At 37.3% G+C, this 25,749-nt stretch overlaps 1 protein-coding gene across 17 annotated transcripts in view; it reads right to left on the reverse strand.

Moving 5' to 3' along the window:
• The window catches only part of ABCC9 (ATP binding cassette subfamily C member 9), a 143,500-nt gene that overhangs the window by 50,454 nt on the left and 67,297 nt on the right, over positions 1-25,749 (reverse strand). For 13 of the 17 annotated variants that reach the window (XM_047740262.1, XM_047740258.1, XM_047740259.1 and 10 more), the window contains 6 exons: positions 13,759-13,797; positions 12,291-12,392; positions 10,456-10,540; positions 8,975-9,055; positions 8,614-8,688; positions 67-204 (listed from right to left, as the gene is read on the reverse strand). In XM_047740262.1, the coding sequence (XP_047596218.1) occupies positions 67-204; positions 8,614-8,688; positions 8,975-9,055; positions 10,456-10,540; positions 12,291-12,392; positions 13,759-13,797 (520 nt within the window). The remainder of the gene's footprint in view (positions 1-66; positions 205-8,613; positions 8,689-8,974; positions 9,056-10,455; positions 10,541-12,290; positions 12,393-13,758; positions 13,798-25,749) is intronic. The other 4 variants (XM_047740270.1, XM_047740269.1, XM_047740268.1 and 1 more) reach the window with 3 other exon arrangements.

Below are 25,749 nucleotides of genomic sequence, written 5' to 3' on the forward strand. Positions count from 1 at the left end.
TTAATGTCCCTGTTTATGTATATGAGTATAATATTGAAAGTAATGAAATTTCTCTTAAACTCTTACCCAGTCAGCATGTGTTAGATACTGTAATTTGTGAGTCACAAGAACAAGTGTCCTTTTGTCATCTTGAAGAAATTTCAAAATCCCTTCCTGCATTAAGTGATCACTCAAGTGAATGTCCAGGGCAGAGAATGGATCATCCTACAACCAGGAAAATGGAGAGAAAAGGAAACAGTTTCTATATTCTTGATATGACCCAATTTTTCTGGATAGTAGAAATACAAATGACTAAGAGTACCTTATCCTTAACATCCAATTTATAAAAAACAGACTCTGTCTATATTTAAATTGTTGGGAAGAGGTATTAAATTAAAAGTGAAGCTTTTATTTTCTCTTTCACTTTAAAAATTATTTAAAAAGCAAATAATAATATCCCAAGTGGTTTGTATTATTATATATAAAACCTCCAAGCTCAAAAAACAACACATCCTGACAACTTTTTTTTTTTTAAAGATTTTATTTATTATTTATTTGACAGAGAGAGATCACAAGTAGACAGAGAGGCAGGCAGGCGGAGAGAGAGAGAGAGAGAGAGAGGGAAGCAGGCTCCCTGTCGAGCAGAGAGCCCGATGTGGGACTCGATCCCAGGACCCTGAGATCATGACCTGAGCCGAAGGCAGAGGCTTAACCCACTGAGCCACCCAGGCGCCCCACATCCTGACAACTTTTAACAACAGACTAAAGAAAGAATAAAACAATAATTCTAGAAGTTGAAGTTTAGATAATAAAAACAGGCATAGACTCTAGACCAAGATGGCGGTATAGGAGGGGCGCCTGGGTGGCTCAGTGGGTTAAGCCGCTGCCTTTGGTTCAGGTCATGATCTCGGAGTCCTGGGATCGAGTCCCGCATCGGGCTCTCTGCTCAGCAGGGAGCCTGCTTCCTCCTGTCTCTCTGCCTGCCTCTCTGCCTGCTTGTGATCTCTCTCTGTCAAATAAATAAATAAAATCTTTAAAAAAAAAAAAAAAAGATGGCGGTATAGGAGAATGCTTAATTTCCCTCCTGCCATAGGTGCTCTGACTCTGCAGCTATACACAGAGCAATTCCCTTTGAAGGAAATCCAGAAACTAGTTGAGTGACTTCAACACAGTGGGAAACTAAAAAAAATACCCCATCTAAAAGATACTAAAGGCTGAGACACACTCTCACCACAAACCTCACCCTCTGCACAGCACCATACAATTGGAAGGAATCCCCAACTCTCAGCTTCTCTCTGAGAAGTGAAGGATTCGGGCCGTACATATAGAGTAGAGCCCCAATTTCTGGCTGCTCCCCAAGGGACAGGCCCCCTAAATCACTTAACTTTGAAAGTCAGTGGAGGTTGCATTGATAAGTCCCATAGAAATATAGGAAATGAAAAGCAGTTGCTAATAGGCACATGAGCACTTACCACATTGTCTCTCCAGGACTCGGCATAGAGGAAGCAGGCAAAGAAGCGCCTTACCCAGTGTTTCCCTGGAAGGAGTCTGACTGCATACTTCACAAGCCGCTACTGGAGGGTCCCACTTCTAATTAGCATGAAGGATCCTGATTATGATCCTTCCTGTAGCCTGAAAGAGCTATTGGACACGTCCCTTGTCTTTTCTTTCCAACCTATTCTAACAATAAAACCAAGTTGCCACTTTCTCCCTGGGAGGAGATTCTCACCTCTAGTGTCCCAATTGTTTGGAGGACGCTAAATGTGCTGGCTCCCATCACATAGCTCTGATAGCCAACAGGGCTTGCATTCATGAGTCCCACAGGACTACAGCAAACAAAGAAGCCATTTTTAAATAGGCCTAGGAGCACCCCACATGGCTATACACTCTGGCTCAGTGCATGTGGACCAGACAAAAATGTTCATCTCCCAATTTCTCCCTATTTGCTTTTTAAACAGGCATCTTGGTCACTGTAAAAAGGGTGTTGACTAAATATTTTCTCAGCTGCTGTCTGAGGGTCCAACTTGTAATTAGCCTCCATTTAGGTGCTGACTGCAATCCTCCCCTTTGGGACACTGATGGGTCATAGGCCACCAACAACCACTGGGAATCAGTAAGAATAAAGACAGAAGCTCGGGCAGTCACAAAGTTCTGAGAGGCCACCAAGAGCTTGGGTCAGGTTGGATGATGAGGTTCATCACCTATAGGAGACCAGTCTGTCAAGACTGGGAGAGCTGTCTACTTTACTAATGCACAGAAGGCAACACAGAGAGTCATGGGAAATTAAGAAACAAGAGAATATGTTCCAAACAAAGGAACAAGATAAATCTCCAGGAACCAATCTTAATGAAATGGAGGTAAGTGACTTATCTGATACAGTGTTCAAAGCTCACATAAAGATGCTCACTGAGGTTGGAAAACAAATGCAAGAATAAAGTGAGAATTTTAACAAAGAGATGTAAAATCATACCGAACAAAAATTGTAGTATTAAGAATATAATAATTGAACTGACAGTTTCAATAGAGGACTTCAACAGATAACTAGATTAAGAGGAATAAAAATCAGTGAACTGAAAGACAGGATAGTGGAATTAATCCAGTCAGAAGAACAAAAGGAAAAAAGCATGAAAAAGACTGAAGATAGCTTAAGGGACTCATAGGACATCATGGAGAGGAGCAATATATTCATTTAAGGGATCCCAGAAGGAGAAGTGAAAGAAAGGGGCAAAATGTTTATTCAAAGAAATAATGGTGGGAAATTTCCCCTACCTGGGGAAAGGAACAGACATTTAGATCCAGAAAACACCAAAAGTACCAAAAAAGATGAACTGAAAAAGAGCCAAACTAAGACACATTAAAATTAAACTGTCAAATTTAGGCAAAAAGAGAACCTTAAAAATAACAAGAGAAAAACTAACTTGCTACATACAAGAGAACCCCCACAAGTGTATAAGATTTTTCAGCAGAACCCTAGCAGGCCAGAAGATAAAAGGGTGATAATTCAAAGTGCTAAAACAAAAACAAAAACAAAAAATCTACCAACCAGGAATACCCAGCAAAGTTTTGCTTTAGAACTGAAAGAAAGACAAAGAGTTCTCCAGGCAAAGACAAATTGAAGAATTTCATCATCACTAGACTGCCCTGACCAGATATGTTAAAAGAGTTCTTCAAGGTGAAATGAAATGACACTATTTAGTAAGAGGAAAACAAATGAAAGCATAAGACTCACTAGTAAAGGTAAATACATAATTAAGTTAGAATACCCTAATATTGTAACAGTGATAGGTAAATCAGTTAAAACTCTAATATTAAGATCAAAGAGAAAAGTATTAAATATTACTATAACTGCAATACTTTATTAGTAGATAAATATAAATAAATATATATGTATAAATATATCAAATTACATGTTGTACATTTTTTAGTTAACACATAATGTATTATTTGCTCCAGGGGTACAGGTCTGTGAATCATCAGGCTTACACATTTCACAGCACTCACCGTAGCACATTCCCTCCTCAATGTCCATCACCCAACCACCCTATCCCCCCAGCAACCCTCAGTTTGTTTCATGAGATTAAGAGTCTCTTATGATTTCCTGATCCCATCTTATTTCATTTTTTCCCTCCCTACCTGCCATGACCCCCAGCCCTGCCTCTCAAATTCCTCATATCAGAGAGATCATACATTTTAAATACATTTTATTTGTCAAATATACTTCAATTAAAAAAAGAGATTTCAGGTGGAGTCTGACTCTAGCCAAGTTAACTACCTTGCTAGAACAAATCAACCATCATCATAAGAAAATATGAGAATTTAGAGGCTCTACAATATATCACCTACAATATCCAGGATACAGAAAAAATTAACAGATATATAAAGTAATGGGGAAGTTTGGGCCATAATCAAGAAACAAAGCAGTTAGTGGAAACTATGACTCAAGATAAATTAATAGCCATTTAAACAGTTATTATAGACATATTCAAGGACTTGAAAATATATTGTAAAAGAAGCATAAAAATATTAACTGAATCAAATAAGATAATATAAATAAAGTACTTAGTACAGTACCAGGTAAAAAACACTAAACAAATGACAGCTATTATTATATTATCAGTATTAATAGTAGTAACTATAAGAATATCATAACTACCACTGAGCTGACAAATTCCCAATTGTCTTGGGAAGAAAGGAAGTTTATTTGTTTGTTTTTAAAGATTTTATTTATTTATCTGACAGAGATCACAAGTAGGCAGAGAGACGGGGAAGCAGGCTTCCCACTGAGCAGAGAGCCTGATGTGGGGCTTGATCCCAGGACCCTGGGATCATGACCTAAGCCAAAGACAGAGGCTTTAACCCACTGAGCCACCCAGGCGCCCCAGAAAGGAAGTTTTTAATGTACCGGTTAAGACATTTAGAAAATAATTTAGGAAATAATTGACTGGTGATGACATTCCTGTTAATTATTTCAATATACATTTTATTTCTGTAATGTTATATACAGCATCAAAATAGATGCTTGATGTTTTGGAATCCTTAAAAGAAGAAATCTAGAAACTACGAGAGAAAATTGGAATGTTTCCAGAAGCAAAGTGACATGCAGGGAGGATGGTGAACAGATACATAAACACCAACTGAAGCACCACTCATAGCAGGGGATGAGAGAAACTCAGGGACAAGGCAGTAGAAAACGGTAGAGGTTTCTGGTAAAGAACTGGGAAGAGTGATTGGAACAATGAAAAAGGAATACATCGATGTCTTCATCATCATACTTGTTTCTTTGTTGTTCCTCCATACATGCAATATGAAACAAATTTTTACTTTGCCTACAGGGCCAAAAAAGAAGTCCACTCATTCTACTGGTTACATACTGAAATACTTAAAAATTACGACTGGAGAAAATTTTCTAAACAATTGAGTAAGCACAATCATAGTGTGTATACAGATAAATTGCATTGGCTAATTATCTGGACAGTGAAAAACAATTTCTATTGAGATAGAAATTAATATCTGGAAGTTAGAATAAATGCGTGTATGCAGTCATTACATTAGTGATACAATTAGCTCATTAATTTCATGAAGTCTCCATCAATCTCTGCCTGCCTCAACAGAAACTATTATAAGCAAGATGGCTTTATTAAAGTACTTAGGAGAAGGATGTATGAAAAGGAAATATCAATGAGGCACTTAGATAGTTAAAGGGTGATTTAAAATTATAATAGCTGTTAAAAAATCAGGGGTACCTGGGTGGCTCAATCGGGTAAGCCTCGGCCTTCGGCTCAGGTCATGACCCCAGTGTCCTGGGATGGAGTCCCACATTGGGTTCCCTACTCAGGAGGGAGCCTGCTTCTCCTTCTGTCTGCAACTCCCCCTGCTTGTGCTTGCTCTCTCTCTCTGGCAAATCAATAAATAAAATCTTTAAAAAAAAAAATCAGTCTACTGATTTCATAGTGATGAATAAAGAGGTGATTTAATTAATGTCCTCAAATGGCTTTTATTGGAATACATTTAACAACAGAGAAATGCCAACTGTAATATCATTTATTTAAATCATTTAAATAATGCAAAATTTTGGACAATGTGATATTTCAGTTAATAAAATGATATCGTTATACAGACACACACACACACATATACACATACCCATATATATCTTAATGTGTGTGTATATATATTTCAAACATGGTAATTAAACAAAATGGGCTTAATGACACAATTGTCTTGATTGTCCTGAAATTTCTTTCGATGACCTGTGAGATACTTCAAAATCTTTCAGAACTCTGGATCATCTTAATGACCATTATTTTTGAAATGTTCCAAGAAGAAGAATGAATAGGAGATTGAATTAGCTTTTTAAAAAAAAAATTTTAAAGATTTTTATTTGACAAATACAGAGATAGCACACCAGCAGGGGAAGCAGCAGGGAGAGGGAGAAAGAGAAGCAGTCTTCCCTACTGAGCAGGAAACCCAATGCGGGACCCTATCCCAGGACCTGGGCATCATAACCAGAATGGAAGGCAGCTGCTTAACTGACAGAGGCACCCAGGCTTTCTGAACAAGCTTTCTATGTTTTGCATGGCTATACCTTTGGAAATAACAAATATATTCACTGATATACACAGCACATTAGTAGATGCCATAAAGCTTCAAAAATAACTAATATCCTTGATACATCATTAAGCTGTTTCCATTTGGCTTTGATATTGTGTAAAGGCTAATGTGATTAAGTTTAATTAAAGCAAAACATAACATCATCCAAGTAATTATTTACACAGGGTCCTTAAAGATAGGAGTAATGTCTTTTTCTCCTTTGTTTCTTCTACCCATCACAGATGATGGCACTGAGGATGTTTACAAACTATTAATGGATGGAAAGAAGGAGGGAAGGAAGGAGAAGGGTTGGAAAAGGGAAGAGAGAGATGGAGGAAGGGAAAGAAGGCAGGGAAGGGGGGAAGACAAAAGGAAAGGGAAAATAGGACAATATAGGTAGCAATTTCACAGAAATATATACTTTTTAATACCAGAGAATCTTACCTGATCAGAAAAACAATACTCAACAGACATGCTGTCCTAGCCAGACTTTGCTACTCACTAGTCATTAGACCATGGGTAAGGCGCTCTATGCATACATTTCTTCATCTAACATGGGGATACCGTCTACCCTCACATCACACTCATAAGAATCAGATGGAATAACACTGAGTGCTTTGTGAATTTTTAAACAATGAAAGTGTTAGATATCATTTTGAGGTAATTATTAAAACACATCAACAGAGATATTTTGCTGCTAAAATATTATTCAATTTCAGGTTGCAATAAAGTATATATAGTATTTAGATCATAAAATCCAATAGTTTTAGGGTTATCTGAGCTGACCAGAGTACATCTGGAACATACTTTTTCAAGGGACTCTGAAGAACACTATTATATCCAGGATTAAGAAAAGTTAGAGAAATTATATTACTGTGGAAGAATTGAAAATACTAAGCTTGCTTAGCTTAGAGAAAAGTAAAGTAAGGTGAATTGTGGAAATAATATTAAAATGTTGATTATGGATGAAATTATGGATGAAAAGAAATAATGCTGTTGCAGAAGCAGAAGGAAAGTCAATTAATGAAAAATCCACAGATGTAAATTTTAATCACATAATAACTTTCCAATAAGAGTTATCCATGGTAGGCAGAATAACAGCCTCCAAAGATGTCCTAATTCCCAGAACCTGTAACAATGTTACCTTACATGTTAAATGGGATTTTGCACATATGATCAAGATTAAAGACCTTGAGATTGGAAGATTATCCTGGATAATCCAGATAGGTCCAAACCAATTACACAAATCCTCAAGAGCAGAGAACTTTCCCAGTTGTGAAGGGAGGAAATGTGACTAGTAAAAATGGCCAGAGATACAAAGTTGCTGGTTTTGATGAGGAAGGAAAGCAGCCATGCACCTAGGAGTGTGTGCAGCCTCTAGAAGCTGGAAAAGGCAAAGAAATGGACTCTCTCCTCAAGCCTCCAAAAGAGAACACAGCCCTGTTTACAAGAATTTTCACTCAGTGAGATACATATCAGACTTCTAATTTACAGAACCATCACATCATATTATTACTTAAATCACCAATTATGGCAATTTGTTATGGAAGCAGTCAGAAATTTATACACTGACCAACAAGGAAAAGGCCATCTTGAAGTTAAGCAATCTGTCTTCAGAGAGAGTCATCAAAAAGCTCTTAAAGGTGATGTGTGAAAAGTAATCCTATGATGAATGGATATGGGAATCTACAATGTTAATCCTAGGACTTCTTTGAATTCCCTGACTCTACAACTGAAATAAGTAAAGGTCATTAAACTGAAGGCAATGGAATGAACAGGGATAGAACACTACACCCAGAGAACCTTGGTTTCTTTCAGATTCCTAAGTCATTTGGTCTTCAGGTGGTTCAGGCATTAACTGATCCCAAGACTCAAGAAGTCACTTCCTGCTGTGGGTCTATCCACTGTGAAAGGGATTTACAATTACATAAGTTACTGCTAGGTCCTTCTATGGTTTTAATGGTGTGTTTTTCTGGAAAATTTTGGGGACAGGTATTCTTAGGGATATTAACCTGAAGCAAATTTCCAGTGTGTCCAAATTCTATTCCTGTCCCCAGCAATAGATCCAAATTTAGTGGGAAACTCTAAAACCTACTTTTTGAAGTGCTTCTCAATATTAGGTAGAGTGAAAACTGTAAAGTAAGTCTGGAAACCAGATTTATAAATGGTGAATAACTACACAGAAGAAGGCAGGGAAAGGAAACATTTACATAGTCTGCTAATCTCTTATATACATACTTATAAGTTAGTTATTTTAGCTACCTCCTGCTAGAGGAACCAAACTATAGCAAAATTTGTAATAAACATAATCATCAAATTCTGTTTATTGATCCATGGGTAGAACCAAGTTTTTTACCCAGGATATACATGAGACTCATCCAAGGAGCTTTTTAAGACTCAGACTCTAGACTCTGTGTTTATAAATTATAATTTAGTAGGTTGAGGGTGGTACCAAAATTTCTATATTTTTAGAAAGCTTCACGGTCAAAGATCATGCACAGCCTGAATTTCACACCACAGGAATGGAGTACTATGCATACTTACCCTCTCTCTATCCACCAAGAGTGCATCTTCTAATCCCTTTTTTGTCAGCAAATATAAGTGAGAAGATATATGAACCTGTCCAGTTGATCCAACACCATACAGAATTTTGCATTAATGATTCTCGTGGTTATGAATCTTATATAAGCAACAATTCAGGGCACCTAAGTCACTTGGATTTCAATCCAGATACCCCAACTTTCAACCTTATGTGTTGATCTGGTTTGTACTATGGGATTCAGTTTCCTTTACATTCTTTAAGATTTCAGAAGTTAAACTGTCTTTCCTTTAGTTGCTTGACTTGTCTCTAAAGGCTCATTTGTCCGGAGGGAAAAATGAAGTAGAAATAAAGGCATATTCTCACCAAAAAGACAATGTTGGTATTTTGATAGAGAGCTCGTGCCACACAGATTCTTTGCCTCTGACCCCCACTCAGGTTGATGCCCTAGAGAAGAAGTAACCATAAGCATCCACCCTTTCCAATAGTAACTGATCTATTGTTTACAGATTTTCTTTAAAATACAAACTTCTTTTTAAAAAATCTTAAATTAATGGTAATTTATTAATTAAATTGTGATAACAGTGGTGAGGTAAAATGAAAATTGTCAATTTTCTGTTCAATACTTTATAATTAATACTTTTCAAAGTACTGGTCAATACTTAATAATTATGTTAAGATGATTTTTGACTGGTACCATAGATCCTTTTCTCACTCTGATAGATAGCTCTGCTGTACTGAAGCATCAATAACCAAACACGTGGTGAGTTGACTGCTAAACACAGCAAGTAACTCCAAAATTTTTACTAGTTTTGTGAATTGTGTCTATAGTTTACTTCATACATACTTCTTAAATTTGATACTATCAATTATGTTTAACAGAATTATAATTCTGTTGCAATACATTTTATAATCAAGTTCTAATTAATTGTAAAACATTTTAAACTATGCTGAGCACTTAATATGTGCTAGGCTTGTGTGAATGCATTTACATTCCTTATTTTTTTTATTCCTTATAGCAATTCCAATATATGAGTAGCATTCCCTTTACACACTAGGAAACTAAGGAGTCCATAGTCTTAGATACCATACTGTGCTGCAATCAAGAAAAGGCATTAAGAGCACTGGGTGTTATATGCAAACAATGAATCATGGAACACTACATCAAAAACTAATGATATAATGTATAGTGACTAAGATAATTTAAAAAACACACACACACCAACTACAGAGTTCCACAAATCCCAGCTACACCACTAACTGGGCAAGCTCTTCAACCTTTCACCACTTAGCTTCCTTAGTTGCAATATGCAGTAATGAGAACACCCATATAACAAATTTGCTGTAAACGTAGATAATGCATAAAATTTATGCCCAGTACTTCAAACCTATGAGGGTCAAAAAATTTTAGCCAAAATTGTCATAAAGATTGTATAGAGGCATAAATATTTTTAGCTGCCCAGAATAGTACGATGTCATCATAAAACATGTTTATACAAAGGAAAAAAAGGCCACTTTAACAAGATTAAATAGATGTTAACAAGAGTAGAAGAAGTTGGAAGCAGCCTCAGTTTCAACTCAAAGTAAGTAAAAATGCATTTGATCAAAGACAGGAACTACATATTCCTTAAGAACTCTCTAGTAGCTAGCACAATGTTACATAGCTGGTGGTTACCCAACAAATACTTAAGAGTGGCATTAAAACTCCTGTGCTCCTGATTCTGGAACTTGTCACTTGGACAAGGCACAGCTGCTATGTTCTCATTATGCTCCATTAAAAGTGAAAGACAACCAGAAGACTTTTCTAGATTTTTGTTTATTGTTTAATTAAACTATACATAGCTCACCCTCTCTCCAATTTCAGTTTGGTCTCCAAAAGGTAGTAAGTCAATATCTGGCTGAAGAGAACAGGCATCTGTAACAGCTTTGTACCTTTGGGAGAAATTATTTTGATTTTTTAGGTCATTATTAATATACTGCTCATAAAGTATTCAATATCTTGGAATTCAATATCTTGGAAGCCAAAATAAAACATTTGTTGAGCAATTTAGTACAGATTAGCCTCAATGGTAGCTTTATGGATACAAAGATAATTAGATATTGGATCTCACTCTGAGAAAACTACTAAATGGAGTAGAAGACTGATAAACATATAATAAAATGGATCTCCTTAGGCACTACAGCAGAGGTAGGTGTATAATGCTCCTGGAATACATAGAAATGGCTGACCACTTTGAGAAGTTAGTGACAGCTTTGGAAAGGAGGCATCACGTAAGCTGTATCCAGATAGATGAGTTGTAATTGGCCAGGAAGAAAATGAGGAAAAGGAAACTTCACGAACTGCATGAAGGTGAAAAGGTCATAGTGCCTTTTAGGGACAGCAGGAGACTCACTAGAGCTGAAACAGGTTGTGGGTGGGTGTCGGTGCATATGGTCTGCCTGGAGAAAGGAGGAGAAATGGAAAGGGTTGAGGACTGACGATCCACAAATAGATCTAAGGCTGGGACTAGAAATGATAAATTGGAAGTTTAGGGAAGCATGGAGATAGGGAATGCTGGGGAAAATATCCACAGTTTCACTTTCTCAATCATCTAGTCTTAAAATATTAAAAAGTCATTCTTGAGAAATCCTTCTTCTCCTTGCTCTTATTTTTCCATTCTTATTCTAGAATAGTTTTCTGTCAACTGTCTCTTCTTTTCAATTTCTGCAGTCACCCCCGAGTGCAGGCAATGAAAGCTGCATGCCTGGACGATTATTCCAATAAACGTCTAAACGTCTCCTCGCTACAAATTCAGATTCATCCTGTATGTATCTACCATTACACTTCCAGATTAAACATCACATTTACTTTGTTATTCCCCTTTCTAAAACTTACTGTGCCTCCCAGAATGCACTGAATTATATCCAGTTGGCTTTTAAGGCACTCCACTACATCCTTTCAGCTTTTGTTTATAATCTAGTCTGCCACTGTCAATACACATAAGTCTTTTTCTGACTTTTGTTCCCCAGGCCCCAAGAGATCCTATGTAACTTAGGCTCGTCCTCCCACACTATCTGCTTTCCTATTCCCTCCTCTCCTTATGCCTTTCCAGTGACCTAATTTTTTTTTTTGTAAATCCATTGATTTTTTTGTCAAATAAGTTTTTGTTACTCTAGCAGAGCCTCCATTACTAAATAAGTTGATCTCCCCTGACCTAATGCTTAACTTTCAAGGTTCGAGGTGATGGCTTCAGGAAAGGGTTATTTATGCCTTTGTGCACTTTGGTGGTATTTAAAGATGGTTGAGAGATGGCATATTCTGGCCACTCTCCGTAACTAGACCTCTCAGATCCCACATTCTTCCTCTTCTTCACACTAGTAACTTTTCCTTCTGCTCCTTGGATTTTTCCTTCTACTCACCGGTAACCTCAGTAACTCCCCTGCCCCATATACCCCCAATTCCATTTCGGCTATTTAGTTTTGGTGTACAAGTTCTTCTCAATAAATGTATAGGATGAGCTGAGACTTCCAGTAAGACTTCTCTTTAAAAAGTTGACTCAGAAGACCTTACAGTGGGGGTGGAAGCAGGCAACCAGGGAAAAAAGGAAGTCATGGCTATAAACGTTGCAGAAACCATGAACCAAATATAAGGTTTAGAAATAGTTGCTCATTTTCATTCTAAATTTTATACATTCAAAATTACCTCTGTTTGTTGAAAGGACTTCCAAAGGTGATATTTTCTTCTACTGTAGCATTTAATAGCCAAGGCTTTTGAGCCGCATACGCCACAGAATACCTGTTCCTACTGGAAAATGAAAAAGAAAAACAAAACCGCCAAATTATACAAGGGTGTTGTGCTGTGTGTATTTTAGTAAAACTAAGGAAAATGGAAGTTGGTAAAATATCTCAGACACAGAAATGGAAAACTTTCAAGAAAGAATATTTTAATAACCACCAACCTTATTATTTAATGGTTAAGTATTTCACCTAAATTAAAAGGACTTGAATTTAATCAAAATGTCTCCCAGTGTGCAAAATTTGATTTTGCTATGCTAAAGAAGTGTTTAAATAAATTGAAAATTTACTTTCTAAAATGAGTGTAATTTTTAAAATAATTAAAAGATCAATAGCAACACGCTCTCTGATAGCCACAGATATTTTACTTTTTATTAAAAGCACTTTACATAACTATAATTTTATATGCAGACCTTAGAAAAAGACATGAATTGGTACTGTGTCTGTGGCTTAATCATGTTAACATATTTTAAGGTAATAGATAATATTTAATTATTTCAAAACAAAGAATAATATATTGAGCATATACTTCAACATTGAAATAACTACACATTTAAAAACTACATATTTCAAAACAAATTGAAATAGTTTATTTTTTAAAAATTGTAACCTCTTCCTCCTCCCCCATTTTTTTTTTTTTTGCTTGCAAATTGTACCAGATGTCTACACATCAGACTTTAATTTGCAATAACCAGGAAAATACATGTGAGTTGAAGATAAAGAAGACAATGGGATTGGGGTAGGAAAGGGATCAGTTTAAAAGTCAAAATTCACAGTTAGTTCATGGTCTGTAAGTAGTAATTAAGGAATCAAGGTTAAAAGATAGTAAGGTTAAGAAAAGGAAAAATTAGAAATGCTCAGTAATCATCCTAAAACATTATGTCTTAGGAGTTTAAAAGACATGATGATATACAGTATGCTAGTAGTCTCTTAGATAACCATATGTGTAGTAAAACAGTGGTTCCCAACTTCTGACATGTCTGCTTCCCTTCCCTGCTCTCAGTCTTCCCATCTCTAGCTTAGGGACAGATCCCATCATTGTTTAACTCATAAACAATATATATATTCTTGCTTTTTTATTTCATGAAGTCCCAAAACCAATTTGCTAAGAACAGTTTGAGTTTCAGCCAAAGTTGAGACCTCTGTGATTCACGGAGAAGAAAATCATTGACACAATGGGCCATTTTGTTTGACAAGTTAATTTTTTTTAGCAGCCTATAAATGTTGGGAACCACTGCTACTGGAAATATGTTGGCACATTTTAATAAAAACTTCATACACTATCAGAATGAATAAAATGACCAGGAGTAAGAGATTATAAGTAAAGTCTGAGAAAGTTATTTTTTATTAAAAGCAGATTAAAATAGAAATAATACCTTCTGGTTGCTTCAAAAGAAGGTTCAGATTCATTTACACTGCAAGTATGGCAAACAATGTTCATTAATTATGAAATATAAATATAGAGTGAATCTGTGCATATATTGGGTAAGAAATAAAATAAATACAAATCATATTAAATAACTATGTTTCTTTCCAAAATGGGTTTTGACATTATTTTAAAGACAAACCAGACAGATGATAATTTTCTTTATGTCTTCATCAGCAAGGAAATAATTAGTAGGCTTCCAAAAGATAGACAGCACTGTCCTATTACATACAAAATCTGGGTTCATACAATGATCTGTGTTCTACCTCAACTCTGTTCCAACTAGCTATATAAATTTTTGTAATCTTCCTAGAATAGTTTCCTAGTCTATATAAGGATTTGGTATCTCCAAAGCCTCCCTAATTTTAAAATTCAAATTTATTATTATTATTATTATTATTATTGTTATATTAAAGATTTTATCTATTTACTTGAGAAAGAGCACAAGCAGGAGAAGGGGCAGAGGAAGAGGGAGAAGCAGGCTCCCCACTGACCAGGGATCCCCATGCAGGGCTCAATCCAGGGAACCTGGGATCATGACGTGAGCTGAAGGCAGCTGCTTAACTGACTGAGCCACCCAGGTGCCCCTAAAATTCAAATTTAATCTATTTAAATTCCTAATTAACTACCCTACAACATGAAAGGAAGAACATTTAGGGAGATCTAAACTTAAAATGTTTAGACACAGCCTGGCCCTTAAGGAACTGGTGAGAAAAACAGAAGTGTATAATGGGTCAAACTGCAATATTTGGGTATAATTATTGTTTGATATGATTCATGTACAAAAAGATGTTTGTCTAAGAACATTTAGTTATAAAAAAATAAAAAAATAAAAACATTTAGTTATGTCTATGTTTTTTTTTTATTTTATTTTTTATAAACATATAATATATTTTTATCCCCAGGGGTACAGGTCTGTGAATCGCCAGGTTTACACACTTCACAGCACTCACCATAGCACATACCCTCCCTGATGTCCATAACCCCACCCCCTTCTCCCAACCCCTTCCCCCCAGCAACCCTCGTTTGTTTTGTGAGATTAAGAGTCACTTATGGTTTGTCTCCCTCCTAATTCCATCTTGTTTCATTTACTCTTCTCCTACCCCCTTAACCCCCCATGTTGCATCTCCTCTCCCTCATATCAGGGAGATCATATGATAGTTGTCTTTCTCCGATTGACTTATTTTGCTAAGCATGATACCCTCTAGTTCCATCCACGTTGTCGCAAATGGCAAGATTTCATTTCTTTTGATAGTATTCCATTGTGTATATATACCACATCTTCTTTATCCATTCATCTGTTGATGGACATCTAGGTTCTTTCCATAGTTTGGCTATTGTAGACATTGCTGCTATAAATATTCGGGTGCACGTGCCCCTTCGGATCACTACGTTTGTATCTTTAGGGTAAATACCCAGCAGTGCAATTGCTGGGTCATAGGGTAGTTCTATTTTCAACATTTTGAGGAACCTCCATGCTGTTTTCCAGAGTGGTTGCACCAGCTTGCATACCCACCAACAGTGTAGGAGGGGTCTCCTTTCTCCGCACCTACGCCAGCATCTGTCATTTCCTGACTTGTTAATTTTAGCCATTCTGACTGGTGTGAGATAATATCTCATTATGGTTTTGACTTGTATTTCCCTGATGCTGAGTGATGTGGAACACTTTTTTGTGTGTCTGTTGGCCATCTAGATGTCTTCTTTGCAGAAATGTCTGTTCATGTCCTCTGCCCATTTCTTGATTGGATTATTTGTTCTTTGGGTGTTGAGTTTGCTAAGTTCTTTATAGATTTTGGATACTAACCCTTTATCTGACATGTCATTTGCAAATATCTTCTCCCATTCTGTCAGTTGTCTTTTGGTTTTGTTAACTGTTTCCTTTGCTGTGCAAAAGCTTTTGATCTTGATAAAATCCCAATAGTTCATTTTTGCCCTTGCTTCCCTTGCGTTTGGCGATGTTCCTAGGAAGATGTTGCTGTGGCTGAGGTCGAAGAGGTTGCTGCCTGTGTTCTCCTCAAGGATTTTGATGGATTCCTTTCTCACATTGAGGTCCTAAATCCATTTTGAGTCTATTTTCATGTGTGGTGTAAGGAGATGGTCCAATTTCATTTTTCTGCATGTGGCTGTCCAATTTTCCCAACACCATTTATTGAAGAGGCTGTCTTTTTTCCATTGGACATTCTTTCCTGCTTTGTTGAGGATTAGTTGGCCATAGAGTTGAGGGTCTATTTCTGGGCTCTCTATTCTGTTCCATTGATCTATGTGTCTGTTTTTGTGCCGGTACCATGCTGTCTTGATGATGACAGCTTTGTAATAGAGCTTGAAGTCCGGAATTGTGATGCCACCAACTTTGGCTTTCTTTTTCAATATTCCTTTGGCTATTCGAGGTCTTTTCTGGTTCCATATAAATTTGAGGATTATTTGTTCCATTTCTTGGAAAAAAATGGATGGTACTTTGATAGGAATTGCATTAAATGTGTAGATTGCTTTAGGTAGCATAGACATTTTCACAATATTTATTCTTCCAATCCAGGAGCATGGAACATTTTTCCATTTCTTTGTGTCTTCCTCAATTTCTTTCATGAGTACTTTGTAGTTTTCTGAGTATAGATTCTTAGCCTCTTTGGTTAAGGTTTATTCCTAGGTATCTTATGGTTTTGGGTGCAAAATTAAGGATTGACTCCTTAATTTCTCTTTCTTCTGTCTTGTTGTTAGTGTAGAGAAATGCAGCTGATTTCTGTGCATTGATTTTATATCCAGATACTTTACTGAATTCCTGTACAAGTTCTAGCAGTTTTGGAGTGGAGTCTTTTGGGTTTTCCACATATAGTATCATATCATCTGCGAAGAGTGATAGTTTGACTTCTTTGCCAATTTGGATGCCTTTAATTTCCTTTTGTTGTCTGATTGCTGAGGCTAGGACTTCTAGTACTATGTTGAATAGCAGTGGTGATAACGGACATCCCTGCTGTGTTCCTGACCTTAGTGGAAAAGCTTTCAGTTTTTCTCCATTGAGAATGATATTTTCGGTGGGTTTTACATAGATGGCTTTGATAATATTGAGGTATGTGTCCTCTATCCCTACACTTTGAAGCGTTTTGATCAGGAAGGGATGCTGTACTTTGTCAAATGCTTTTTCAGCATCTATGGAGAGTATCATATGGTTCTTGTTCTTTCTTTTATTAATGTGTTGTATCACATTGATTCATTTGTGGATGTTGAACCAACCTTGCAGCCCTGGAATAAATCCCACTTGGTCGTGGTGAATAATCCTTTTAATGTACTGTTAAATCCTATTGGCTAGTATTTTGGTGAGAATTTTCACATCTGTGTTCATCAAGGATATTGGTCTGTAGTTCTCTTTTTTGATGGGATCCTTGTCTGGTTTTGGGATCAAGGTGATGCTGGCCTCATAAAATGAGTTTGGAAGTTTCCCTTCCATTTCTATTTTTTGGAACAGTTTCAGGAGAATAGGAATTAGTTCTTCTTTAAATGTTTGGTAGAATTCCCCCAGGAAGCTGTCTGGCCCTGGGCTTTTGTTTGTTTGGAGATTTTTGATGACTGTTTCAATCTCCTTACTGGTTATGGGTCTCTTCAGGTTTTCTATTTCTTCCTGGTTCAGTTGTGGTAGTTTATATGTCTCTAGGAATGCATCCATTTCTTCCAGATTGTCAAATTTGTTGGCGTAGAGTTGCTCATAGTATGTTCTTATAATTGTCTGTATTTCTTTGGTGTTAGTTGTGATCTCTCCTCTTTCATTCATGATTTTATTTATTTGGGTCCTTTCTCTTTTCTTTTTGATAAGTCTGGCCAGGGGTTTATCAACCTTATTAATTCTTTCAAAGAACCAGCTCCTAGTTTCGTTGATTTGCTCTATTGTTTTTTTGGTTTCTATTTCATTGATTTCTGCTCTGATCTTTATGATTTCTCTTCTCCTGCTGGGTTTAGGGTTTCTTTCTTGTTCTTTCTCCAGCTCCTTTAGGTGTAGGGTTAGGTTGTGTACCTGAGACCTTTCTTGTTTCTTGAGAAAGGCTTGTACTGCTATATATTTTCCTCTCAGGACTGTCTTTGTTGTGTCCCACAGATTTTGAACCATTGTGTTTTCATTATCATTTGTTTCCATGAATTTTTTCACTTCTTCTTTAATTTCCTGGTTGACCCATTCATTCTTTAGAAGGATGCTGTTTAGTCTCCATGTATTTGGGTTTTTTCCAAATTTCCTCTTGTGATTGAGTTCTAGCTTCACAGCGTTGTGGTCTGTAAATATGCAGGAATGATCCCAATCTTTTGATACCGGTTCAGACCTGATTTAGGACCGAGGAGGTGATCTATTCTAGAGAATGTTCCATGTGCACTAGAGAAGAATGTGTATACTGTTGCTTTGGGATGAAATGTTCTGAATATATCTGTGATGTCCATCTGATCCAGTGTGTCATTTAAGGCCTTTTTTTTCCTTGTTGATCTTTTGCTTGGATGATCTGTCCATTTCAGTGAGGGGAGTGTTAAAGTCCCCTACTATTATTGTATTATTGTTGAGTGTTTCTTTGATTTTGTTATTAATTGGTTTATATAATTGGCTGCTCCCATGTTAGAGGCATAGATATTTAAAATTGTGAGATCTTCTTGTGGGACAGATCCTTTTAGTATGATATAGTATCCTTCCTCATCTCTTATTATAGTCTTTGGCTTAAAATCTAATTGAGCTGATATAAGGATCGCCACTCCTGCTTTCTTCTGATGTCCATTAGCATGGTAAATTGTTTCCCACCCCCTCACTTTAAATCTGGAGGTGTCTTCGGGTTTAAAATGAGTTTCTTGTAGGCAACATATAGATGGGTTTTGTTTTTTTATCCATTCTGATTCCCTGTGTCTATTGATTGGGGCATTTAGCCCATTAACATTCAGGGTAACTATTGAGAGATATGAATTTAGTGCAATTGTATTGCCTGTAAGGTGACTATTACTGTATATTTTCTCTGTTCCTTTTTGATCTACTTCTTTTAGGGTCTCTCTTTGTTTAGAGGACTCCTTTCAATATTTCCTGTAGAACTGGTTTGGTGTTTGCAAAATCTTTCAGTTTTTGTTTGTCCTGGAAGCTTTTTATCTCTCTTTCTATTTTCAATGATAGCCTAGCTGGATATAGTATTCTTGGCTGCATGTTTTTCTCGTTTAGTGCTCTGAATATATCATGCCAGCTCTTTCTAGCCTGCCAGGTCTCTGTGGGTAAGTCTGCTGCCAATCTAATATTTTTACAATTGTTTGTTACAGACTTCTTTCCCTGGTCTGCTTTCAGGATTTTCTCTTTGTCAGTAAGACTTGTAAATTTTACTATTAGGTGACGGGGTGTGGACCTATTCTTATTGATTTTGAGGGGGGTTCTCTGCACCTCCTGGATTTTGATGCTTGTTCCCTTTGCCATATTAGGGAAATTCTCTCCAATAATTCTCTCCAATATACCTTCTGCTCCCCTCTCTCTTTCTTCTTCTTCTGGAATCCCAATTATTCTAATGTTGTTTCGTCTTATGGTGTCACTTATCTCTCGAATTCTCTCCTCATGGTCCAGTATCTGTTTCTCCCTCTTTTGCTCAGCTTCTTTATTCTCTGTCATTTGGTCTTCTATATCGCTAATTCTTTCTTCTGCCTCATTTATCCTAGCAGTGAGAGCCTCCATTTTTTATTGCACCTCATTAATAGCTTTTTTAATTTCAATTTGGTTAGATTTTAGTTCTTTTATTTCTCCAGAAAGGGCTTTTATATCTCCTGAAAGGGTTTGTCTAATATCTTCCATACCTTTTTCGAGGCCGGCTAGAACCTTGAGAATCATCATTCTGAACTCTAGATCTGAAATATTACCAATGTCTCTAGTGATTAGGTCCCTAGCCTTTGGTACTGCCTCTTGTTCTTTTTGTCCAGATAAGAGTATATGAAGGAGCAAGTAAAATACTAAAAAGGTGGCAAATACTAAAAGTGTGGCAAAGACCCCAGGAAAATATGCTTTAACCAAATCAGAAGAGATCCCAAATCGTGGGGGGGGGGATGGGGATAAAAAGAGTTTCAGAAAGAAAAAAAAAGAAACAATTAAAAAAAGAAAATGAATAAAGAAAAAATATAAAAAAGAAAAACAAATATATATATATATATATATATATTAGATAAACTAGTTTAAAAAACATTAAAAAAGAAAAGGGTAGAAGTTAAAAAAATTTAGCAGAAGAAGAGGAAAAAAAATTGAAAAAGAAAAAAAAATTAAATTAACTGCAAGACTAAAGAATCATGGGGAGAAAGCCATGAGTTCCATGCTTTGCTTTCTCTTCTGGAATTCTGCTGCTCTCCTTGGTATTGAAACTGCACTCCTTGGTAGGTGAACTTGGTCCTGGCTGGGTTTCTTGTTGATCTTCAGGGGGAGGGACATGCTGTAGTGATTCTCAAGTGTCTTTGCCCCAGGAGGAATTGCACCACCCTTACCAGGGGCCAGGCTGAGTAATCCATTCGGGTCTGCTTTTGGGAGCTTTTGTTCCCTGAGCGCTTTCCGTAGAGTTCCGGAGGATGGGAATGAAAATGGCAGCCTCCCGGTCTCCAGTCCGGAGGAGCCGAGAGCCCGGGGACCCACTCCTCAGTGCGCCCTCAGAGAATAGCGCCCAATTACGCCTATCTCCCTGGCCTCTGGCCGCGCTCCGAGCTGTCCGAGCCTGCGACCATTTCAAGGTAACCCCAAGCTGAGAGCTCACTCCTCGGCTCTGTCTCTGTAGCTGGATTCCCCGTTCTAATACCTGTAAACTCTGCGACACTCAGACACCCCTGATCCTTCTGTGACCCTGCAGGACCTGAGGCCACGCTGACCCTGCATGGGTTTCACCCCGGTTTAACCTCTGGAGCGATGTCCCTCAGCAGAACAGACTTTTAGAAGTCCTGATTCTGTGCTCCGCTGCTTTGCCGCTTGCCAGGAGCCGGCCCCTCCCCCCGCAGTCTATCTTCCTGTTGCTTTGGATTCACTTCTCCGCCAGTCCTACCTTTCAGAAAGTGGTTGATTTTCTGTTTCTAGAATTGCTGTTCTTCTTCTCTTCGATCTCCCATTGGATTTGTGGCTATTTGCAAAATTTAGATAAGCTATCTAGCTGATCTCCTGTTACCTGAAGTAGTCTCAGCCTGCTACTTCTCCGCCATCTTGACTCCTCCCCCATCTTGACTCCTCCCCCTATTGTTCTGATTTTTAATAATGTAATTGAATTCCATCCTTCTGAAAGATCTGAATTCTAAAACTACACACAAAATTAAAGTCCAGTGGAAGCCCCCAAATAGATCTGATTTGGCTTTGGAAAGCATCATACGCTTTTTTGATGAAAATATACCTAAGTATGTTGCCTGGTGATGTTTAGCATTGAGCTACTAACGGTAAGATTTTCACACAAGCACATTGTTAATAACATCTTGGTATGGTTAATGGAGGTAGGAAAAAACTCTCTCAGACTAAAAAAATCCCTCTCAATAATGATTATTCCCTGACTTAATTTGCTCACACATACACAAAAATATAATTTCCCCTAAGTGATAGTTCCACATAATATGCTTTAGATATCAAGAAATTTGATTTTTTTTTAAATGGTAAAAAAACTAATGAATTACCTCAATGGTTTTAGTTAATTTGAGCAAGATGGAAAACAGATGAAGAGAAGCAGAAGCATGAAGGTGTATGGCAGAAATTAATGCATTAATTTTCCTAATAGCCATTCAGCCAGAAGTGTCAATTAGAATCATGAAAATGCTCACCAGATGTTTGAAAATGTCAGCCCAAATTGGACATATGAATTTGGAAGGCATAAATTTTTTTTCAATTACTATTCATTAAATTCCAACTATATTTATTCAATATCAATTTTGAAGTATTTACTGATCACCTCCCTAGGGAAAGAAAACCCATCCACATTTGGCAAACCAGGGTATACAGCAGAGTTGCTGCCAGAGGGGCAAGCAAGAGTGGGGTAGATGAAGTAAAGATGAAGAGTATTTTAGACCCAGTAAAACACATACTGGATGGCCTTGAGTTATCCTGTCCTTATGAGGAACTGATGTAAATTCGGCATGACTATAATGTGGGTGTAAACCACAAGTGAAGAAAAGTATGTAGTGAACTTAAAAAGCATGCATAGCCAGAGAGCAAAGGGGCTTGTAAACCATTTTCAGAGTTACTGAATTTGTCTTCAGAACAGAAAAATACTGAAAGGGTTTAAATAAGAGGGGGTGAGATAGGTTCAGTTTAGAAATATCACTCTGATTGCAGAATGTACCAAATGAATTGGAGGACCAAGACTAGACCGACAGAGAGACCACTGGAAGTGGTCAGTAATGGAGATACATAGGCAGTGCTTTGAATTAGAGTAACAGTGAATGAATGAAGAGAAGTGGACACCTTCAAAGATACCTAGGATTATGTGACTGACAAGGTGGGAGGGGATGCAGGAGAGGAAGAAGTTGTGGACAGGAAACACAGATGAGGAAGTGCATATGTTGGGGGAAGATAGCAAATTCAATATTAGACACATTCTGCTTGAGGTACCCAAGGGATATCTGAATGACCATAGCTAGGAAGCAGAATATGAAGCTCAGAAGAGATAGCTGGTAAACAAATGAGGACTTGGTGGTGATTTTCCCTCCTAAGACATGCCTTAGATATCAAGGGCTTTGGATTCCATCCTTAATTAATGAAAAGTCAATAAATTACTTCCAACAATTATAGCTTGTTTCATAATAGAACACAGGTACAAGACCAGATAGAGGAAACTAAATTCATAGGAAGCTATCTGATTGCCTGGCGAGTATATATGGAGGCAGAAATGAAGACAACAAAGCCAGAACCTGAAAAACAGCACTATTTAATAAATGGCTAAGGAAGAGAAACCTGGAGAAAAGAACAAGAGGAGCAGGCAAATGCTCTAAGGTAAGCTCAGCCGTAAGTAGAAACTAAGCAAGAAGCCTGTTGAAGGAAAAGGTATGGGCAACAACATCAAGTGGCCAGGAGATCAAGTAATATAATGATCAAAAAATACCCAGTGAATTTTAAAAACTAGGATGCCACTGATGGACTTAATAGCTTCAGTGGAGTGACAGAGATAGAAACCAGAGTGCAGTGGGCTAAGGAAAGAGGAGAGTAAGAGGAATGGAAAGGACAAATGAGGGTTTTTTGTTTTTGTTTTTGTTTTTTTATTTATTTACAAAAAGAAGGGGCTAGAGTAGTAGCTGGAGGGGGCTGTAGGTTGAGATTAGAAAGATAGGCAGAGACAGGATTGAGATAGAGATAGAGACAGAGATGCACGAGTGCTGTTTTCCCACAAATAAAAATAGAAAAGAGCCAGGGGCTGGACTAGATGTGAAACAGATAAAGAGAAAAAGACAACATGCTTTGGATATAAGGTATCTCAGTCTACTAAGGAGACCATCCACATAAGTTACTTAAACAAAATACAGAGGACCAGGAGAGAAGGTACATTTCAATCTACCTAGAAGAATAAGAGAAGGCTTTGTCAAGGAGAAAATATCTGAGGTGACACTAGGAAAAAAGTAAGTCTAACAATCTAAGGAAGGGCTTTGCAGAGGACGGGTGTGCATCTGCAATTCAGTTACTAGAGCACAATAGAAAGGGTAGGGGGATGGCAGGGTACAAGCTAAGAAGTTAGAGAGGGACCAGATCATGAAAGCTCCTGGTATAGTATAGAAAGGTCTTTGGACTATTTCTTGTATGCTTTAGCCAGTCAATTAAAAAAAAAAAATTATAGGGGCGCCTGGGTGGCTCAGTGGGTTAAGCCGCTGCCTTCGGCTCAGGTCATGATCTCAGGGTCCTGGGATCGAGTCCCGCATTGGGCTCTCTGCTCAGCAGGGAGCCTGCTTCCCTCTCTCTCTCTCTCTCTCTCTGCCTGCCTCTCCGTCTACTTGTGATCTCTCTCTGTCAAATAAATAAATAAAATCTTTAAAAAAAAAAAAATAAAATAAAAAATAAAAAATAAAAAAAAAATTATAGGCAAGAGGGTACTAGTTTTTCGTGTCAGAAAGGTACATCTCATAACAGTATGAAGAAAGGTGAGGGAGTTATTGCAGTGAATAGTTCACATATCGAATTCTCCTGAACTAGGCAAATTAAATTAGGCATAAGAATGTTAAGGACAGACAGAAGGAAAGTAACTGGTTAGATTGTGCGGGCAATGGAGAGAAAGAAGAATCTAGGTTGAACCTTTGAGCTCTGAGTTGGGCAAGTACCAACTGATTTCAGTGGGTGGGGACACACCCTGCCAAGATACAAGAGAAGGAGGTATTGGACATATGAGGTTTATGAACTCGGTTTGGATGTGCTCAATATGCAGCTTATATAAGACTTTTTGGAGGAGCTATTAGGTCTTCAGAAGAAAGATCTTGGCCAGAAATGTACATTATTATGCTGTAAATACTTAGAGAAGAACTGAAGTCAAAGACAAATTAAGGGCCATGTAAAGGAAAAGGATACTACGGCAGACCACGGAAAGACTGAAGAAGAATTAGAATATTCTTCCCCACTAAAAATGTATTATATGTTTATAAAAAATAAAAAATTTAAGGAAAAAGAAAAAAAAAGAATATTCTTCCCCATCTTCTATCTCCATTTATATTATAGCTCCTTACTTTTTTGATTCATTAATTTTGGTTTATCCTTAAAATATAAGCAAGTATCACTCATTTATGCATTCCCCTAAAAAAGCCTTGTTGATCCCACAGACTCAAGTCAGTTAGGTTACCTATTATTTGTTCTTTTAAAATCCAGGACTACTGGGGCGCCTGCGTGGCTCAGTGGGTTAAAGCCTCTGCTTTCGGCTCAGATCATGATCCCAGGGTCCTGGGATCAAGCCCCACATCGGGTTCTCTGCTGAGTGGGGAGCCTGCTTCATCCTCTCTCTCTCTCTCTCTCTCTCTGCCTGCCTCTCTGACTACTTGTGATCTCTGTCTATCAAATAAATAAATTAAAAAAAAAATCCGGTACTACTTCTTCCTGGCATTTATAGAAGTTTAACCAAATAATTACTTATGGAATTATTTTCTTACTTCCTTGTGGCCTTCCCTGCTAAGCAGTAAGCTTCATGAGAAGAGGACCTGACTTGTTTTGCTTAGTTATTTTCCCCTAGCGACTAACACAGTGATCTGCATGTCAAAGAGGTACTAGTATTAGAGTAAGAAAGAGAAAGTAGATAGGATTCCTTTACTAAGTAGGCATCTTCCATTAAAAAACAAAAACAAAAAACTCTTTCATTTTCCCTAAGTAATATTATAGTCCTTAACTTCTAAAGACCACCTCTACAACCTTCTACACAGCAGCAATATTTTTAATCAAATTCAACTGTGTAGGACTATTTTTCTCTTCTAAAATCAATAGAATTATCTCTGACTTCCAACACCAGACTTGTTTGATTACATAAAAATCACCAGGACCATGGCCAGACCCATGCTCCACCAGTCACTGTGTCAGTGAACAGTCCTGAAAGCTACAAGAGAAAACAAAGAGGTCATATGGAAAATCTTCTTCTGGAAAATGGCATAAGATTTCCCTTCTGCATGCAGGGTTTGTGTGTATTTTCCTTCAAGAGTAAAAATTAAACTTGATAACTAGCAACTTTCAAGTATCATAGTTGTTACTTATAGAATGGGAAAGAATGACTTTTGCAAGCTAAAATTTAGAAGAATGGGAGCCAGATGTGGACACAAACCTGCTGTGTTATATCTAATCCAGGAAAGCTGACTCAATGTTACTCAATGTTACTATTCCTTCATGCCAGGCAAAGTCACACGAAAAGGAGTAACTTCTCAATTCACCTGTCTTAGAATAATTGAACCACTGTTATAAAGCCAATTATACTAAAGACGCTAGAAGATAGAACTTCAGCACATATGGGGCCTGACAGGAAGATTTTTAATGCCTGGGCAA

The sequence above is a fragment of the Lutra lutra genome, chromosome 8, assembly GCF_902655055.1.
Source record: "Lutra lutra chromosome 8, mLutLut1.2, whole genome shotgun sequence".
In the NCBI taxonomy this organism is placed as follows: Eukaryota; Metazoa; Chordata; class Mammalia; order Carnivora; family Mustelidae; genus Lutra; species Lutra lutra.